This window comes from Aplidium turbinatum, chromosome 14 (assembly GCF_918807975.1).
Source record: "Aplidium turbinatum chromosome 14, kaAplTurb1.1, whole genome shotgun sequence".
Lineage (NCBI taxonomy): Eukaryota > Metazoa > Chordata > Ascidiacea > Aplousobranchia > Polyclinidae > Aplidium > Aplidium turbinatum.
Genome location: NC_137485.1, coordinates 20,119,054 through 20,140,389, shown reverse-complemented (window position 1 = coordinate 20,140,389; position 21,336 = coordinate 20,119,054). Strand labels below are relative to the sequence as shown.

Sequence of the window (21,336 nt, the reverse complement as noted above, 5' to 3'; positions counted from 1 at the left end):
AGCACAAAGCTGAATAATGTTGATTTTATAATGAACTATGGAAAATTACATCACTTATTCTTGGAAGCTGCTGCACGCTATCCTGGCCACACAGCGTGTGAGTTTATTGATGAAGATTACTTGAAGGATACTCTGACCTACTCACAAGTTGCACAAAATGCTGACATAGTGCAACATTGTATTGATACTAATCTTACTCCATTACACTCAAGCACTGTTGGTCATAGAAATAAAGGTTTTGTTGTAGGTTTATACTTAAAAACTAATGTGTTTATTCCCAGTATCATTATTGGGATACTTCAATCAGGATGCAGCTTCTCACCAATAAATCCTTTGTTTCCCTCCAATGTGGTTGTTAATATTGTGCAAAACGTTGCGATACATTGCATGATAATGTGCCAGGATGATGTTGAAAGATTTTCTGAACTATTGGTCAACACTGCAATAACAAGGTTTCGGTTTAAATTATCAATTCCTGGTTCTCGGAATACAGAATTTGTTTTATGCCAGCTCGAAAATGAAGTAACTTTAGACCTCTCTTCAAGATACTTCATTGATAACCGAGATATAGCTTACAGTCTTTCAACATCGGGAACTACTGGCAACCCCAAGTTTGTCCATGTTCCTCATCAATGTATTTTACCAAACATTCTGCATCTTCGACAGATATTCAAAATATCTTCTTCTGACAAAGTTGCATTGTGTTCCCCATTAACATTTGATCCAAGCATTGTGGAAATCTTTATGACACTTTGCAGTGGTGCTATATTAGCCATGGTTTCTGACCAGATGAAGATCAAAACAAAAAAATTAATAGACATTCTTTTCAATGACTTGAAAGTGACTATATTACAAATGACTCCAACATTATTTAATCGTTTTAGGATTAATGACTTGAAAGCTTGTTTTTCGGCTGAATCGTCAGTCAGATTAATTGCATTTGGAGGAGAGGCTTGCCCTTCTTGTAAAACAATAAAAACAAGACTTGATCATCAAACTGATGGTTTGTCAGACAATACAAAAAGGAATGTACAATTTTTCAATCTGTATGGAATCACAGAAGTTTCATCTTGGGCGTCATTGTATGAAATTCCTATTGAAGACATCATCAATGAATGTGAAGATACAATATCATTAGGTTATCCGCTTCTTGATACAACGTTGGATATAGTTGATGACCAATGCACTCAGCTGTGCCAAATAAGCAATAACATTACTCAATCAATTCTTCTTGACAAAAGTTTTCAGATTGATTATGAAAATGAAACCTTTGAGCTGCAACTAACTTTCCCTCTAGATCTGTTTCCAAACAAGACTACATTTAGTATTTATGGGTATTTAAGAATTGGTGGTAAGAAAAGGGCATGCTACTTGAGTGGTGAAGACCGCGATGTTATTTTTTCAGGAAATGATCTCGTGATGAGAGATACCGGTGACTTGGTGTCATTGAAGGTTGATTGTGATAAGGCCAATGCTAGAAAATGTATCCATGATAATATTGTGACTTTAACGTTAAGGAACGTTGATGGCTACAAGCTTTATTATGAAGGGCGGACTGACAAGCAAGTGAAACGTCATGGCAAGCGATTGAATTTGCTTTATGTAAAAAGGTACATAGAAAAGATTTCATTTGTATCAACTGCACATGTGGTGTTTGTTAAGGTTAATGATCCTCCCCACAATAAGCCACGTTGTATTGAAAGTTCATTTCAGAGCAACGATAAGAAACTATTGGCATTCGTGGTATTGGTTGATAAAAACAAAGGTGATTTTAAGAAGGAAATTTACCGACATTTACATGAGACATTAGAAGCGCATTGTTTGCCTGATAATATTTTATTTGTTGATGAGCTGCCTATGACAAGACATGGTAAAGTTAATGAGTCTGTTCTCATGAGTTATTTATCAGACAACCGCTCTAAGGAAGACTTCCTTTGCCAGAAACAAGAGAATCTAGAAAGAACGTTGTTGCGGTGCTGGCATGCAGTTTTAAATAATGATGCCCAAATTGCTGATCTCGGAGATGATGACGAAATGTTAATGATAAATTTGAAGGAAACGTATTTTAAATTAAATTTTATCACTTCAGGTGGTGACTCGTTGTCAGCTGTTAAACTTGGATCTTTATTAAATGATAAATTTCCTCGGCTCAACCTGGAAACGTCTTCGAATTTATTGGATGTCATTCTGCACAAAAGTTTTGAAGATATTTGCAAGAAACTAACTGAATTAAATTCAGCGACTGAAAACCACAAAAGAAATCATACAATATTACACAAGAGAAAGGGAGTAACAACTACGTATAAAAATCATTCAGGTGAAGTACTTGAAAAACGTTTTTGTGATAGCGCTGTGCTTGGCAATGAGGCAGAACTTTGTTATACATCTTTCAGAAGGGGTGGTGTAAAGGTTTATCATGGGTTATCTGCTGAGAAGTTTGAATTGTCTGTACTAAATTCTAGTTTGCTTGAATGTGTCAGAATCAATGACTTCTTGGATCAGACGCATACAAAGCTGGTTTTGGAAAAAGTTTGGTGTTACAACACAGGAAAATGCATTGATGCTTCTCCCCTGGTGCTTTTGCCTGTGTTGCCTTGTGAGAAAGACAGCCTTGTTATTGTTGGTATGTGAGTAGCTTCTGTTTGTTCTATTTTAATACTTTTTGTTGCCTGTCACAACCTAACCTTGTTACTCAGTATCGGTAGGAAAAGTTAAACACTTTCCTAGCATGCTACTTTAAATTTCAGAGCATTGGCAGGGAATTTACTTTGTTATACCACCAATATAAGAAACCAAGCAATGCAGCCTGATTAACATGATTTTTTTTTTATTTAGACTTAATACAAACGTCTTTCAACCCTTTCGTGATGAAAAGAATAATTCAATAAAATCTGAAGAAAAATGAGTTTTTAGTAAATGCTGTCAGTTCTAAAACCTCATGCAACCTGTTTCTTACCAGTTTATGCAAACTCCGACTTGTTGTTATTCTTGGGTCTAATATTGAGATTTGCTGTTTTTACTTCAAACATATCGCTTACATAGGTGATAAGTTATAGCAAATTTAGTTTTCATCTCTTTTCCAATAAAATATAAAACATAAATATTTGTTAAAAGTTTTTCATGACAAAGGGTATGAATTAATTATTATGTTTTAATCGTCTAAATAAGATAATGCCAAGTTCGGCTGTGTGAGATTAAGTCCCAATATGTTTTTTACAAATTGAAACGTTTTTCTCTATGAGAATGATATACACTTACACAGGATATGATAACTATTTAGATATCTAAGTCATTTGTATGATATACTGTATAATATAATGTATTTTTGCAAGGTTGCAGTGCCAAACATGTTTAAGGTCATTGTTGATGTCAATGTCAAATTTGGCTTTAGAAGATTGTTAATTTTTCCGAATGAAGTTTAATTCTCCACATTCTATTCTTTTGCAGGATCACATTCCTTTCTTTTCTCATGTATCAGCTTGTCAACTGGAGCACCTTGCTGGGAAACTAGGCTTGGTGGACGAGTAGAGTCATCTGCATGTTTAACATTATGTGGGAAGTATATTGTAGTTGGATGTTATGACCACTTCGTTTATACCTTGGATGCTGGCGACGGTTCGGTAAGTTTCAAAACCTTTGTGTTTGATATCATGTCACTTGGAAAGCTCCAACACGACAAGTGAACTTACTTCACTCTGGGCTTGATTATATATCTAATGCATTTTGCAGTGTAGCTTCATGAAAACGACAAATCTCTGTGGGTGGTTTAATAAGTGGTAACACTTGTTTTGTTGGCATTAATCATTTCCACCAGTTTGAATGCTTTATCAAATGTACCATCTCAATCGCGTACTCTAATAGCTATGGCAGGGATGGCGAACCACTGACCCGCGGGTCACAAAGTGACCCATCACAGATTTTCAGTGACCCACTTGTCTTTTTTAAAATAATGAAATTTAAACAAATATTTCAGCAAAGAATAAATGTTTTACTAAATATTTGTAATAAGGCCCCACCCTATTTTAATCTAGTACCGTACCGAATTGCCACATAGCAGTCTGACACAACCAAAGCCGTAGTAGTGCGTTATCAGTATCACGGCAAGTTACTGGGTGCTTATAACGTAGTAAAGCTATTGTGCTCTTGATTGTTAGCAAATCATGTTACATTTTTGTACCCTTTAAAAGCAAACTGCACTCAGCAAGTATGTTTTAGTGACGAAAGAGGCCAAAAATGTAATGTCAGAAAGGTTTACCCAGCTCCTAAAGCTAGATACTACATTGCAGTTTATTCCTTTCCGCATGCAATTCAATTTGAAAATCTTGAATTATCAAACTTCGAATGGCTTCGTCTTTACAACTTGGAAATGGAAATGATAGACTTTCAAGAAAGTGCAGTTTGGAAAACAAAATTTGTAGACTTAAAGCATGTCCTACAAAAAATTGAAATGAAAACGGATATGGATGGTTGTGACTTTCCTGCTGTTGAAAACCATGCTGAAAATATAATTCTTACAGAGTGGAACTCCCTGCTAAATTCGTTTGAAACTATGAAAAGATTTGCGCTAGCTCTGTTAACGTTGTTTGGTTCTTCATATTCGTGCGAATCTTTATTTTTGCACATGAATTTTATACAATCAAACACACGGAATCGTCTCAGCTCAGATATGAGTGCTGCATGTGTGAAGCTAAAAACTACGGATTACCAACCAAGGATAATAAGACTTGCAGAGGAGATGCAGCAGCAACTTTCGCATTAACATGTAATTAAATGTATGACCCACTTTTGCTTTTTCAAGGATTAAGGGCTCTTTTGTGACCCATGCACTAAAAAAGGTTCGCCATCCCTGAGCTATGGTATAAATCATCATCATAATCCATCGTCGGTTTGTTCCCCACTAGTGGGGGTGGCCGATTGTTTCCGCGCAGCAATTGTTTTAATCCCTTTTCTCCATTTCACCCTGTCCCTTGCATCTTCCTCCTTCAGTCCGACTTTTTTAAATTCATCCTTCACTTGTTGTTTCCACGTTCTTCTTGGACGACCGCGTTTCCTCTTCCCATCCACCTTTAGATCTAGTGCCTTTCTAATTGGTATAAAAACAATTAGAATTTAGAACAATTAAAAAGAACAAATTAAGACAAATTAGAACAATTAAAATTAGAACAAATTAAAATTAGAATAAATTAGAACAATTAAAAACAATTGGTATAAAAACAATTAGAACATTAACAATCAAAAAAACATAAGACTACACAAAAACGAATTAACAATCCCTTAGCATCGTGGCAATCATGTTCATTGTTGTTTAATTATGTGGTGGAATATTTAGGAATATTTTACTGATTAAATGAAGGAGTAAAGTAGGATAAAAAATTATGGTAGGTTTACACAATGGGTGGTTTGAATACCTAGATTTGTTGCAATTACATGAATAAAGTAGATCTTTTGTGGAGAAGAAGCGCTTTGTTCATCGTTTATTCAACGTAATTACACGTTATGTAATCTGCTGCAATGGAATGGACTTTGTACTTGGTGGTCCATGTTTGCTTGTGTCTGGCAGTGTTTATTTTCAGCGCTCCGCAATGCGGTTGATTACGAAAAGGTTTAACCTTGATAGCGCAATGATTGTTTGTTAATCGACAGATTGTTTGGAAATTCAAGACTGGAGATCAAGTCAAAAGCTCACCTTGTCCAGGTGGACCTGATTCTTCCACAGTATTCATCGGATCGCATGATGGTTTTTTGTACGCTCTAGACACCAAAGTAAATTATTCATCCTTGTGGTTTTTCATCTTCAAGTAAACTTTTTGTCATTTTGATATATGCGCAAAAATGAAATTTTCGCCTGCGCAAGTAATGGAATGGAGCTGCCATCCAAAGTGTTATTTTAATTTCATTGAGCACTGTTTAGATGGATGTGGGATTGTGGGGTTTCTGTTGGCTGTGAAAAAGGGCTTTCCCGACGCTTTCGGTTTCTTCAATGGCGGCCACCAAGGCTTACTTTTCGATTTTTTTTTGCTCATTGACAAATGTTTCTCTAACCTTTTGATCTTATCACTCGAATCGTTCTGAAAAGATGACAAATTGGCAACTTTTTTGAAATTTCTGTGTCGCAAAATAACTAACAGATTTTGAGGAACAGCTATTTTCATACTTGCGTTTGATTACAACTATTACAAATTGGTTTTGTTTTAGCGTCGAAGTTGCTTGTGGAAATATCACGCAGGATCAGCAATCTTTGCCTCTCCATGCTATCAACCACCTCGAGACGTGAGTAACACTTTCAGTTTATTCATATAAATGCATTCAGTTCTTCCAATTATATCTATTAAATTTTGATTTGATGTAATAATGTATTATTTGTGCAGCTGTGCACACCCAATTGTCATCAAACTTGTAAAAAAATACATTGCCAATTTATACACGGGGTCGTACAAAAAAAGTAGGGTCTGCTACTATTCGGTGAGTCCGATTCGGTGAGTTCCTAACCTCTAACCCTAAAACGGCAATGATAATTAGGCTACGGCAGTGGTCTCCAAACGGCTGTGGTTCCGCGACCCCAAGTGTGGTCGCCTTAACTTTTCCTGGGGTCGCCAAAACTCACCATATTCAATTTATTAATGAAAAAAAAAGACTACGATGCTAGTTTAGATTAACTTTTTGTTATTCATGGTGACTCTAGAACGAGCGAATAGTTATTTATGCAGGTGTACTGTGCAGACATTTCATCGGCTGTTCTCGCAGAAGAAGCTAAGTTCTCGCAGAAGAATCGACGAAGAGAAATAAACTTAAACGTCATTTTGAAAAAAAATCATCCAGGTTGCTTGCATAGATAAACCATCTGAGTTTTTTGAACGTAAATTGCAATCTCTTGAATTCAATTTCACTATCAGCTACATCAGTAAAACGTAGGATTGAAGATTATGTCCAATGACGTTCTTGACCAAATTGAAACCATGGCATTAACAGTGCAAATTAAATGTTGAAACAAATTGACAATTTTGTGTTCGTGAAATCACGTTCATGAGTTATGTGAAACTTCTTAAAAACAATCATTTGGAATACTTTTGTATAGCCACATTTCTCTGTAATTGTGCATACTTACTCGTATTGGGCCTATTTAGTTTCAGCATTACTTCAAATATTTTTCTCCGTATTGGAAAACAAAATGAGGTCGCATGTAAATGCTGATTTCGTTTTCGCTTAAATTGGGGTCGCTTCTTAAAAAGGTTGGAGACCACTGGGCTACGGTACCCAATAATTTAAAAAAAAATTGAAAAAATCCCCCGCTAAGGGATCGGACTCACCGAATCGGACTCAACGAAACAGGCCATTCCGAAAAAAGTATCAGTCAATTTGATAAAGTTAATTAGATTGAAGCATCATACTTTGCCTGCTTGCATTGGGTAATGGGCTGATGGCTGTGCAACGTTTTAGCAATTACTTGAAGATGTGAAATGTTGCGCTAATTCGGTTGTAGTTGGCTACAGATGTTTGAAACAGTTTGCCAAAACTTGTGCTTTCCGGAGGACTTATTGCCTGAAGCAAAAATGTTGGTGCAGTTTTACAACCTCTCTGACCCCATCGGCCGCTGTTTTCAGTAATTCCACCTTTTATGTAGGTTGAGTTTTAATTGAATGAATCTCTTACCCAAACATGCTAAACTAATTCGACTTACATTTGAACAGCCACACCTCATATTATGCAATGGTCGTACGTTGCCAATGTATTGTTTGTTAAAAGTTTTTTTTCAACATCACGTGTGATCTTTTGTGTATCGACGGGTGTAAGTAAACAAAGGTGATGCCGCTATTCTTTATTTGCAGGACGTTGAAGAGGCCGCTGTGTTCGGTTGCTCTTTGTCTGGTCAGGTTTTCTTTCTAACAGCTAATCTCGGTTCGGAAAGGTAATTTGTTGTTATAAACTCACTACTTTTATAACTTTTACGAGAGCATTGTAAGTTGTAACCATTCACCTGGCGTAGCCTACTTGATTTATTACTTGTACGATTCTGTATCTCGAAAATTAGCTTAAATAAATAGTAGATTAATAATAGATAGTATATTAATAATTAGATGAATAGTGGCTTTTAGACTCCTAAACATCTGTGGGAATATCCTTAACTTCGCACACAGTGTAGGATTTATACAAAATGAATGAAAAATGCATGTGTGGTGGACTGGTGGTGCCACAATAACCCACCGGACCTGCCGACCAGTATGAGTGATTTGCAAGAAATAATGTTCCCCGCCCACCTTCTCACTACTTTTCATGGCACTCGTCACTTTTCATCCTCAATAACATCGAGGAACCAGAACAGGTGTTGAGAGACGTCAGCGTTCATTGTATTACTCGTATTGAGTAGCACAAGCCGTACATACTTACACCACTTCATGCTATTACTCGTATGAATACGTACATACTTACATCACTTCAAACCATTGGTTTCATCGCTTTCTAAAGTTTCAGCAATTTTTTCAAAGTTACTGACGATTGTTGAAACCGCCAGCTAAGGGATTGCCAAGCAAAATAAAAACTAGGTTTTCAGTCTGCAGTGATAACGAGTTCGCTGTGGTAATAGTCGCGAGTTCGCTATTGCCACGGCAGCGAACTCGCAGCATCAGGCTAACCTAAAACAGGTCGTTAGCATCTACATTGTGAAGTAAGGATTCTAGGTTTTCAATGTTCGTCGTTCCTTCGATACCTTTTGCTTTGTCACATTGCACATACACACGTCATAATCTGAATTTTACTGGGCCTCAGATGAACACAGGATCGTTGATTAATTAATATTTTTTTACTTTTTGTGTGTGGAAGTCTGGTAATTTTAAATAAATGTAGAAAACGTGAAAATTTGTTACCTCAGTATCCCAAGTGCAATTGGTATAACTTGCTTTTTTACATCATTTCAACCTCTAGCGACGTTAAACATTGAAAAATAGCAACTTTTGTTAGCCAGGTGACAACAGTGACTCAGCACATCTTCATTAATATTTAATAGAAAGCATAGTGTCGCTTGAAGGAATCCGGTTACACCAAATGAATATTATTGAATTGATTGAGAGGCTTAAACACGTCAGTGGTTGACTTTATTCTGATTCTCTATTTCCGTTCACCATTCAACATTGGTTTGCACTGAAGCACTGTTTCTGCACTTACATATTGATTTAACTTTGAAACCAGCGGCATAACATTTGGACGGAATCTCGCCAACTAATGGATTTCGATAATTTAATTCTAACGGAACGCCCCTTTCATTTTTTTTAATTTTATGTAGTTCGGTTTCAAATATTGCGTTGTTTTAACTTGTATATAAAACGATTTTCTGACGAGAGTCAACCCAACTGCATCTCTTGAACAACATTTAGCTTGAACCGGTTTATTCCAGTTTTTATTAATTGGAGGTCAATCACAGCCTGGATTACTTTTGCAGTCAATCCTTTTAAACTTGACTTACGTAACAGATGCCGAACAGAACCTTGTCGCCATGACGAGTGCACTTCATTGATCAATCAATTGTTTATTTATCACAAACAAGAACAACACAATGGCGACATAAGAATACACGGTGATAAACATGGATAAATATTTTGTAACATCTTCTACTGTTGGTGACTTCATGATATCAAGAAGCTATGTACACACGTACTCGGAACTACAGTATCACATATATGAACGTAAATGGTGTAAATCTGTTGGGAAGCAGCTTGAATGGGCCGTCCGCAAACAGTTAGGTTAATTGGTTTACCGCATTTTACAGATGGTTGACGTCACTTGGATTGCCCATCTTTTCATCACCGTGTGTATGCGCCGCTGGTCTTTGCGTGGGTTGCGTGGATACCTGCTTGTACATGTTGTCTTATGCTGACGGAGATGTGGTGAGTGTGTTTTACACTTGCAGTGCATAACTGCATACATTAGATGATTTTTGGTTTGTAGCCTGGTAAGTTACGTAATTAAATTGAAGTGTCTATCACGTTGACATCAAAGCGTCAGCTCAATCAAATTACTCTGGGTCTAGTCGGGTAATTGCGATTTGATTGAATTGTTATGAACACCCATTACTCATCAGGGGGTACATGGCATTCTGTCGCGGCCGCCCTGTCACCAGACAACAGACTCAGCCGACCTACCTACCTAGGATGTTTCTGCGACCTACCGCAGAAACATCCTACCGCGAGATTACTTGGCGTGAAATCTGCTTCATTTTTGCCTTTGCAGATATTTCGTGCAACGTCAATAGTTTTTGTCCTTACTCATTCATCCGATTAACGCTTTCTTATCGCAGCACACCCGTGCCATTTGACCCAACCTTGGACATCTGTTGTCATATCAATTATTATATCGTATCAAACAATTTCGTTGCGTTCCTTTTACTTTCAGGCTGGAAAGTGCCTGGTAATATTTGGTACTTCGGTAGCATCAATTCGATGTAAAAAATGCGAACGCCATCCGTTACGTTTGACCCATGTAAGTCACTTTCTTAAGAATAAACAGCTGAGACGACGTATCGTTTTATGGATGATGTTATTTCCTTAACCCACATCCTCCTGAAGCCGATTTTTTTTTGTATCCAGCTCGTGACCGCATTAAAAATTGCTATTTTTGCTGCTCGGCTGAATACTTTAATACTTGTATACTTTAATAGCCATCAAAGAACTTTTTTCTGTTTTGTTATGATCATGTTGTCCCTTCATTCTTTTGTGTTGGTTTATTCTTTGACTGTGTCGCTATATTGCTTAGGCCTAATTCGTATTTTATTCTTAGTCGTAGCTGTTTGATAGCGGTTAATTTTTAGAACAAAAGTACTTTTTTGAGTTTAGGCTGCTGTAATTATCGCGATAGCTGTTAACTCAGCATTTAAAGGGATCAAACAATTGCAGTCTTCATTATCAGATCAACCCAACAACTGGATTCCTGTTGGCATCTGCATGCTTGCAACTCTTCCTTCTGCGCCGTCAGTTTAGACTGACGCTAGGATAGGGCTACCATATGTCCTGTTTTTTGCATTGCTATTATTTTCGACAGGGTTTTATTTTTATGTGACGTTTGACGAAAGCTAAATAAAGCTAAGCAACGATACCAAAAAGGAAAATACAAACGAATTTATTTTCACACGAGGCAGTTCAATCATAAACAGCTAAAAATCGATTTCGATCAGCTGGTAGCTAGATCATCTTCAGTTAAGCTTATTCAATTGTGGCAGAAGTAGGCTCTCCTTGTGTTAAGAAAAGTGTTTATTGACTTTGAAGTTGACAATACATTGCTTGCTGTGGATATGGTGGATACATTTATTTCTGTGGCAAACGAAGGCAGTGTTATTCGATGACCAATTGACCATGTCAGATATATTTTTATTGTTCGACTCTTGTGTTGCCTATTTGGATGAATAGACCACTAATTTCATTTTCCGAGTTCACATCCTTTGGTTGGATGCTTATTCTGTTTTACACCAAAGAACAGGATAACGCTTTTCAGCGGTGTGTGGAAGTAGCTTATCTGTCAGAGAAAAATGTCGGCATTGATGATGTTAAACTGTTCGATCGATCTATACCAAAGCTAGTGCAAAGGCCTCTTAAACCTGATAGCTTAGCTTTGTTTAAATAATGGCACATTAGAAAATGGACAGAATAGTTAAAACCTTGCAGAAGTATAGATTTTTTAATGAATTGTTAAAAATCGAGCAATTCTTCGTCTGCAACAGTCTATGACTCAAAATGCAAATCGCATGTTTTCCATGGGGAAAATCAAATGAAAAGCAAAATGTTCATCGACTGAATCTGACAAATAAATATGTTATGTTTTTAGTTGCCGCTTTTGCTACATAGGCCTATGATCATTTAAGAAGATGTAAACATTGGTCAAACGTAAAAATCCACTTGCATTTTACTTGCTTACTAATCAGTAATCATGTCCTCTTTTTGGGTGATGAAAATATGGTAGGCCGACGCTAGGAGGATATGGGTTAAAAACTTTTTGTACAAAAAATGACAAGGCGTTTTAAAAGTGTTTAAAGATATATACGGTATGGCTATCGAATCCAGTTACTGTTTTCTAATAACCTCTACAGCCTGTTTCACCCTTACCGAGTGTCATCAGAATGTTCTTATTCAAATAGAATATTCTATTGTTTTCAAGTACCGCTAGTCCTTCTTCTCTCGTGTTGTCGCTATATGTCAGGGCATCTGTTGGTTAGCCACTGCCTGGTGTCGTCATCGATGGAAACTAGGTCTTCTATACCATGAGGTGGTCTGTATAGCAGGCAATCCTTGATAATGTGGGCTGCCGTCTGCATTTCACCACACTCACAAGCAGCACTCTCTGCCAAGCCCCAGCGCAACGTGTCTGCACCATAGCGTCCAACACCAGTGAGCAAACGGTTACGCCTTGATGAGGCAAGTCTAGAGAGGCCATGGCCCAGCCTGTTCCGGGCGGAGATCTGAATACTTGGCGAAGTGGAGATATGCTGCTTGACCATATGGTCAACCGGTAGTCCGGTACTTGGATAACTTTTGCGTTGGAGCAAGTGCCTACTGCCTAGTGCTAAAAATTGTGATGGGAATTTGACCCTAAATTAAACAAACATTGGTAAGCAAAAGAACCTGTAAAAGTGTAAATGACAAGATTTGCTCAACGGTTAAAGTAGAATTCGCGCTAAGTCGTCTCGCATTGAGATGTCACTGACAGTGAGATCCCTGCGGCAGTCGTCTGCGACAGAATGTCGTGATTCCCTTTTATGCTGTTGATACTCTGCGTGTGCATCGCAAATATTCTTTGCATATTTTCAACTCCAGCCTATGTCTGCTTGTGTAGATGGACGCTTTGTTATGACAGTTAAGTGACACCACGTCATGACACAATTTTGGTATCGAAGGATTTTTTACGTCTCACACCGAAGTGGTAGCTGAGGATGCAAACAGTTATGGCTGCTTTATTACAAAGTCCTTTTAAAACCGCGATGTTTGTCTTTTTTTTGTGAATGATGTTCCCCTAAGCTTGATTGTACATCGGATACATCGATTACTCTTTGTAACCTGCATTTATCCGACCGTTGCGAGGCTTAAAGATGGAAAAGCTTCGATGACTTTAAAACGTGCATCAACGTTTATTCAGTCGAGATTCGCATGTCTGCAGTCATGAGGGACGCAAAACAAATCTCGTGACGCGATAAAATTAAAAGTTTATCACTAGATTTTCTGTTAAGTGACGTCACAGTGACGTGTGAATGTCCGAACATTTACATCGCTCTACGCCAGAAGAGAATGTGCGTCTGTCTTGAAACAGGTATTGAGCAGCAGAAAGAAAATCGACCCCCATAAGAAATATTCTTGTTGTCTGACATTAAAAGTTATTTTTTAACAAAAATGTATTTATCGTCTGGCAGTGTCTGATCAGTTTGCTTGAACTGGCTTCATAGAATAATATCACGTGAATGGCCACCAGCAAACGCACTGTGTTGCCAAATTTCGATTTCAAAAAGTTTCTGTACTCAACAGCTGTGGAAGTTCCCGACCGGACTGCCAATATTTTCTTCCCCATCACTTGCCCTTCTCATGCCTAGCAAAACATCGAAACAACGTCAGGTTTTGTTGGTCGGCTCTCACGATGGCTCGCTTTACTGCGTTGATTCAACCAGTGGTGATGTGGTTTGGTCTACTGCGGTTGATTGTGACAGCGACCAGTTATCTCCAGTCTACTCTACGTCTTGCCCAACTCAACTAGTTGTTAAAAACAAGGTAAATATGCAGGTGTCGCGCTCTAGTGTTGCCATGTTTTCATCATCATCCGAATTTGATTTTGTCCTACAAGCATTTTAATTCTTTCCCGAGTACACAACTGCACCTTCTATAGTTTACATACGATTTCTTTCAATAACGTGTATCAGTGACACGAACAAGTGCACTCGTGATAGTAACGGCTGCTTTGATGGAAGTGAAAAGAAAGTGGGTTTTGAATATAAGTTTAACGCATGGGTCCACGACTTGTGAGCGCAGACATGTAGGCATATGGCAGGTAGACGCCTACATTGTGGCGCCAGCGATTTAGGTGCTGCACAATTACTTTTCTTGGTGTTATTTTACTTTTTCAATTACAACTTTTTGATGATATATATTTCGCTTCGCAACTTTTGTATGCATCATGATCATTAAACTTTCGTGTGGAAAGCATCGACCTTCCTATTTGAGAAACATAAAATCCACGACAATATTTTTGGACATAAAGGTTGTTATTAGGCCTAAAATGGATGAGTGAATATATGTTCCAGAGATAAAATTCAGTAAGTGCAAATAAAGGCTCGTTGCAGATTAGCAGATGAAGTGATAATTTCATCATAAGTATGTCTGACTTGGACGTAACTTTTCTTATTTTTAACGTTGTTATAACCACACAACAATACAAAAGTCAACGCATGATGCGATTGATGACGTAGCAAAGCCATGAATTAGCGCGCCTTAGTGACTGATGATGAAGCATCTACTTGATGTTAACACAACAATGATGTAAATTGCGGGCGGTCTAACTTTGTAAACGGAAGCCAATTTAACAGTTTCCGCATTGAAATATTGTGCTGACTATGACCGAAGGTGTGTTTATAATCTGCAGGTCGCTGCAGTAACCACGTGACATTGTGAGCGTTTTTCTTGAAGCTTTCTGATATGAAGTGATTAGTTCAACGAACAATTACAGCTTGGCCTAATAAATTGGTCGATGTAGTTTGGAAGATGACCGTTTTGGTGACGTGGGTTCGATTCCCACTGCTACCATTACTTTTTTTTAAATTTCCAAACAAAGTTCAATGCAAGAATCAATTCTCTGTCTGAGCGCTAGAAGGGTCAAAGAACCGCAGTCAGCTGGTTTGTAGTGAAAATTGTATCTTTTAGATGTCTACCGGTCAAAACACTCCATCTGATGTAGCGACCTGCAGATTACAAATACGCTGACCGAATCACCAAAGTGGTTGTTCACAGTGTTTTGTGTTTCGTTTGGTTATGTAACAAAAATACCGAACACAATCAACATATCGTGACTATGGCGTGATGTTTCTCTCACGCGTCAATGCGCACGAATGCGTTCTCCGTCGCGGTAAAAAAGTGTGTGTCACAAAGTCTGACGTCATCCAATCTTGCTTCCAAATCAGTTTCATTGTTTATCTCATCATTAAAGCAAAAAACCACTTGCCATAACATAGCAGGGGTCTAAAAAAGGTAGAAGCGACCAAATGTATGGACGTCTTAACGAACTTTATTTACATTAAAATAGGTAAGATTTGAACTTTGAAAGCTTTGAAATGAACTCATTTTTCTTCGAAGGTTATAGTTTGCTTGGCTATAGACTCGTTTGAAAGTTCAGTCGTTTTTTCTTGGATGGGGACGTTTCTTTACACTTATGATACTCAAACATCGCTGGATAAGGTTTGGTTGTCCCTTGGTGGATTTGGCAAAATTGGGAAATGTGCTTGGGTTTCAAGTAACATTGGTGCCTTCAAGCGATTCGTCGATCAGATTAGCATCAGAAATACCAAGATTGCTCACTAATGGCTAACAGCAATGGTTCGCCGTCATCCTTGAATGTGCTGTGGTTTTGAAATTGACCATTGCAACCGCCCTTGCTTCAGCATATACCGTGTGTTGAGTTTGTTTAGATATTTTGTATTTATTCTTTCTAAAAAGGCTTTATGGTCAAGTGGTGGAAATGGGTTTACGACGTTTGGGAGCACCTCGATTCGAAAGGCCGTGAATGGGTTTTAGCAAGCTCCAAAGTGCCTACGAAAAACTGAAATCTTTGTCAACCGCGTGTAAGCCTGGGTAGTGGGTATGACAAAAAAGCCTGAAAACCGCAAGATGCTCATATTCCAAAGTTATGTGTTTTATTGTGTTTTAATTTGAATCATGCAGGGTTTCCTCAATTTTCTATATTTCTGTTACAGAAAGTGGACTTGATAGCAGCTGCTTCAACTTGTGGGAACCTCGTTTTTTTGGATTTGAATACCGGTCGTCGCGTGGCGCTGTGGAGACTTCCGGGTCACGTGTTTTCATCACCAGTTGCAATAAATTATAATAGCCGGAAGGAACATGACGAAGAACATGTGATCAGTGTCTTGTTGGGTTGTAGGAATGATAATCTATACTGCTTCCGCCTGCGTATGGAAACTTGAATTAGACCTATTTTTTAGTTTCAACATTTGTAAAATTACTTGTTTTTGTTTTGCCGCGTTGTTGAACCAGATAAAAGTTTATTTTATGGCACAATTTGTCAATTTCATAAGATTCCGAAGTAAGATATAGCCCGATTATTTATTTTTTAATGAACTTGATTTCACGTTATGCTGTGGAATTATCTAAATCCATTACTTGAAGATTTTTGAAACTTATTCAGGACCAAGTTGGGGCAGTACGCTGCATGTTTGCGATCACTGTGTAAGTCCCTTAGCTTGTTGTCCAACTAAGTCTCTTAGTTGGATTAATGTTATTCTTCTTTGACTCCCCAGAGCATTGCGCAAGCAACAGTGACTACATCGTAAAAAACGGATATATTTCCGAAATATTTTATAGGCTTGTTTTGTGCACCTTTTGCATCAAATCGCTGCATGGAACGAGCTCGTGTAGGTGGAACTGTTTACCAGTGTTGAGCAGTGCTAAGCTTTGTAATGTCGATATGGATATTGCACTCATTGTGAAGTTCCGGGACTGACTTATAGTGTAAGCCCACTTTGAAAGGGCTACGTTTTTTATATTTTGGACACATAGAAAGTTTGCCTCCTTGCCGTGAAACGTGCCTGGGACCCCATATTGATTGATTGGTTTATTTTGTTGTGCAATATCATAACAGAAAAATCATTAAATGATGCAGCACGCTTAACAAACACAATTGAAACAAAGAAAAATAACAAATGTAGGACACTGCATCTTTGAAGTAAGTAAATCACAACGGGAAGCTGCGAAGTGACCATGACGGTCTTCGAGTCAAGCAGCCACCCTCAGTCAAGTCGATGATAAACATTACACTAAATTATCTACACTAGCAACAAAGAGTCAAGACAAACTTGCATCCATGATATGTCAAAATTACAAGTTCCAATATTAGGTGTTGATAGTCAACGATTAAAAGCTTAAAGAGTATCGTTCCACATTAGTAAATTAGGCTACACTGCATTCAACTTTAATATTCTGCAATTAGATAGTTTTTGTAAAGTTTTTTAAATGAGTCAAAAGATTTAATTTTAATATCTAGTGGGATTGAGTTCCATATTTTTACTTCACTATACTTGATGCTTCGTTGAAGTTTTGTAGTAGCATACAGAGGAACAAAGTAATTATCATTTGTGGTTGAACATTTAGTTGAGCGATTATGAACGTTTGAAGTTTTTTTGAAGTAGGCTAATTCGAAAAAGTACAGGGTAAAGAATTATGGTTACCGTATATTTAAACATTAATTTAGCAATTTCTAGTTTGTAAATGTCTTTTATTTTTAGAACTTTTACCTGCTTGAAGTATGGCGTAACGTGTTCTGACCACAACCCTCCAGCAACTATTTTTATTGCTTTGTTTTGCAACTTTTGTAGTTTCTCGATATATGCTTTGTATGTAGAGCCCCAAATGGCTATTCCATTCATAATATGTGGGTGTATGAGCGAATAATATAACTGCAGTCTAGCATTGAAAGGAAGAAAGTGTTTAAGTTTCGACAAAATAGGCTACCAACAGATCTAGCAAGCCCTTGCTTCAGTTTAACGTTTAATTGGAGGTCTCAATGGCTAGCGTGGAAGCTACACCGTTCTGGTTAGCGAAGCGTTACTGCTGCTCGCTGTGCTAGTGAGTAATCAGCCTTGTGCTGATAGCCGGGAAGAACGCCTTTCTTCACATTGACCTACCCCTGGCACCTGCTGGTTTTGTTGGCTCTCTTTCCACAAAGATAAGAGTTAAACTGACTGGTAAAGCGGAGTACCTGCGCGAGGACGCGTGAAGGAGACGTGGGCGCTGCCCGGCAAAAAAAAAAAAAAAAAAGGCGGTCAATTACTGCCGGTTCCAGCGTCCACACACGACGGGTCGCCCGGTTCGTCGCAGGGCTTCTTTCTGGGCTATGCAGAAAGAGCCTGTCTCCCTGGCCCGCTCCGCCATTCTAAATTTGCGGACGGGCCATATAGTTTTTCGATCCACACTCTCCCTCCACAGGTACCTCGACTCCCCAGCCTGGCCCTCGCGACCTAAGCTGGTGGACTTAACCCTCCGGGTGCATCGTCACCCCATAAATCACGCCGCTCCCCGCCGCCGCGGGGTGTGGCAGGCCGGTTTCTGAAAGTCTTCGACCTGGCTATGTTTGTTTGTGCTCTCTCGCCGTGTCAATTATTTGTACCCGTGCGCTGTTGATGCAAATAAAACAGTTTAACACATACGGTGCGATACTGATGAGCCCAGCCTCATGGGCGAAACACGTGTCTATCGCTGTCTATTCGATGCTACAATCGGCTGCCAAAATAACTTAAACGTTTAATTGGAGGTCTCAATGGCTAGCGTGGAAGCTACACCGTTCTGGTTAGCGAAGCGTTACTGCTGCTCGCTGTGCTAGTGAGTAATCAGCCTTGTGCTGATAGCCGGGAAGAACGCCTTTCTTCACAGATCTAGCAAGTTTATTTTTCGTACGACGATCGTAGCGTACTATGGTCGTCGACTCGTCGTACGAACCAGCAGAAGGGCACTTGTTTACGTTATACAAAAAGTAATGAAATAAAAGATGTAATTTTTCTTTTTTTTTGCGAATGTTCTCGCTATACTCAACCATAGTGTATCCAAGAGGTCACCAAACTTTTTAGATAAAGGGCCAGGTTACTTTACAAAAAAAATGCCCGCGTACCAGATATCTATTTTGGTCAACAATCTACAACCTGTGGTGGTGATTCAACAGAGTGGGTGTAATAATTCAACTGTAAGCAACAATTGACACGTTCGGTTGCCGCAAGAGAATGGGTTTGTGGAGAAAATATTTATAACAAACTCCCTCAGCCACACGTAGCTGATCTTTCAGAAATAGCTGTTTTCAAACGGTTTTACAAGAACAAGAAACGGCAACTTCGGACAAAGCTCGCTGGCCGCAGTTTAGAGATCCCTGGATTATTAAGTGGTCAGTCTTACCAACGGCATTGGCCACGCTTGTTTTTGGAGGTAAATTAAAGGGATAAAATAGTTTTATGTAGGCCTACCCTCAAAAATTAAGAAAATGAGCAATTTTGCGACGTAAACACAATGTAGGCTATACTCCAGCTGCTGTTATCAACTTATTCCTGTGTTAAAGGTTAGGTGATAATGTGTCTTTCAGCGTTTAGGGAAGAGTGAGGTTGTGGCACGAAACAGCTTAATCCGCTATTGGGATTTTGCTCTATTTCGGTACCACAAGCCTAAGTTGTTTCTGGTAGAACACAAGGGTCAACTTGCCTTCGTTGAGCAAACCCAACATTGGGAGCTCGCATGTAAGACAACGTCGACCAACGGGTGTGAGGACTAGTCACCCTCCCCCGACGTCCAGAACAACGCAGGGCACTCTACTTTTGCTTGTCTCGGGCAAACCCGTATAAGTTGAGCCGTTCGTGTTCAGCCTAAATATTTTGTTTGAATTTGTGCAGCTACAGTAATAAGAAAAAGCAAAGATTTAAATTTTGTCGATGTTTTTCAATCAAAGCTGTCCAAAATTATTGTACGAATAAAAAGTCGGCAGCAGTGGCCGAGTGGTTAGCGCGTTGGGCTCGCAGTCGAGAGCCTGCATGTTCGACTCCAGCCACCCGCACTTGCTGTTGTTTCTCTGGGCAAGAAACTTTACGATAATTGCCTCTACCCAGTAATCGATTTCGAGTAATGGGTAGTACCAAATTTAAGTCATAAGTAGAGTAGACAACCGGAAACAGACATTGCCGTCGGCTGCAGCGTGGGTCAGGTGTACGTCGGAAGGCGTACACCGATGCATAGCGCTCAAGTCCGCTTTTCCGCAATGCAGGATAAAGATAAACAAAACAAAAGATAATAGCCTGATTTTAATGTTAAGAAAAAATGTTCGTTTTCGTAAATTCTGTTCTTGATCACAGACCACAAAAGTTGAGGAATGAACAAAACGTTTCAACCAATAAGAAATAATTATGGCAATGGGCTACCGTAGCCTATAATGGTTGAATGAAACAATGATTTTAGTTGCTGTAAGTCTAGCTTACTTGGACTGATTGAAATTAACTTATTTTGGTCGAAACGAAATCTTTTCCAAAAAAGTTTGCGGTAACTTGTGTCGCAACAAAACCAGGATAACAAACCTTAATATTAGGTCTATAGGCTACTTTAAGGCGGAAGGTGTGATGTTTTGAAAAACAACCGCGTGAAAGCAACTTATAGTGAATCACTTAAACTGAAGGTCGGCAACCTTTTTGCCACAGCGTGCCAAAAACAAACTTTACATGGCCTTGGCGGGCCGTAGCTTACTAATAGGCCCGCCCTACTAGTTTTGATAAATTCAAACTCATGATTTTAAGGCATTGAAGCAATGCCTTTACCATACCTGCTCCAGTAGTGGCATCCTCGATAGGAATCAACTGAACAAATTCTTCAACAACATCAAAATGTTTGTTTACGCACAAATAGCCTACTGCCAGCTGAGCTGCATCACGCAGTGCCGGATTAATCAAGTGCGGGACCTGTAGCAGATTGATTTGATGTAGGCTACAGATAACGACCGGGAAATAATTGAATATTTTATAGATTTGATATTTTTTTATTATAGTGTAGCCGCTTTTGCCCCATCGTGTTTCGCAGATAGATCAGTTTTTAATCAACTTCAATTTTGAAAATGATCTCTCTCCAGTAGGCTACAATTAGTTACGATCATACATAGATAAATGGGTAACAAATTGTCAATGTTAGGAAACGTGGTGTCAATATTGTTTTCTTTAATCGAAGTAACATAGTTGAGTTCTGGAGAGGAGCAATCAATAGCAATGTGCTTTACGAATTGGTGTATGCCTTGCGACGTTGCTCCAGCGCAGATTGTAGGCTGTCCAATACTGCAAGGAATACTTCCACCGGGAAGCAACTTTGTAAAAGATACCATAAAAAAATCCCTTTTGAGCAATCCGTTTTTAGTTGATATCCAATCCGTTTTTAGTTGATATCCATTGAATCTGAAACTGAACGGCCACTGCCTACATTCTTGTCGTGCGTTCGATTTTGAACAATTCTTCTTGTGCTTGTTGGTCGGTAATCCGGCACTTGAGTCAGCTTCTGCGCCTCTAACTCAAACTTAGCGAACTGTTCTCTGAAAGTCTATAGGGATCCTGCCAAATAGGCACACAACGCTGAAGCA

At 38.8% G+C, this 21,336-nt stretch overlaps 1 protein-coding gene across 2 annotated transcripts; it reads left to right on the top strand.

Annotated features, from left to right (window-relative positions):
- Positions 1-254: 254 nt before the first annotated feature.
- Positions 255-18,383, top strand: LOC145783284 (beta-alanine-activating enzyme-like). Of its 2 annotated transcripts, XM_082595117.1 has the most exons (9): positions 255-2,623; positions 3,448-3,620; positions 5,644-5,763; positions 6,196-6,270; positions 7,827-7,906; positions 9,761-9,878; positions 10,384-10,470; positions 13,497-13,736; positions 15,929-18,383. In XM_082595117.1, the coding sequence occupies exons 1-9, from the start codon at positions 388-390 to the stop codon at positions 16,154-16,156; spliced, it is 3,357 nt and encodes a 1,118-aa protein (XP_082451243.1). In that variant the 5' UTR covers positions 255-387; the 3' UTR covers positions 16,157-18,383. The 2 variants fall into 2 exon arrangements, with proteins under 2 accessions (XP_082451243.1, XP_082451244.1); XM_082595118.1 differs by lacking the exon at positions 10,384-10,470.
- Positions 18,384-21,336: the final 2,953 nt, after the last annotated feature.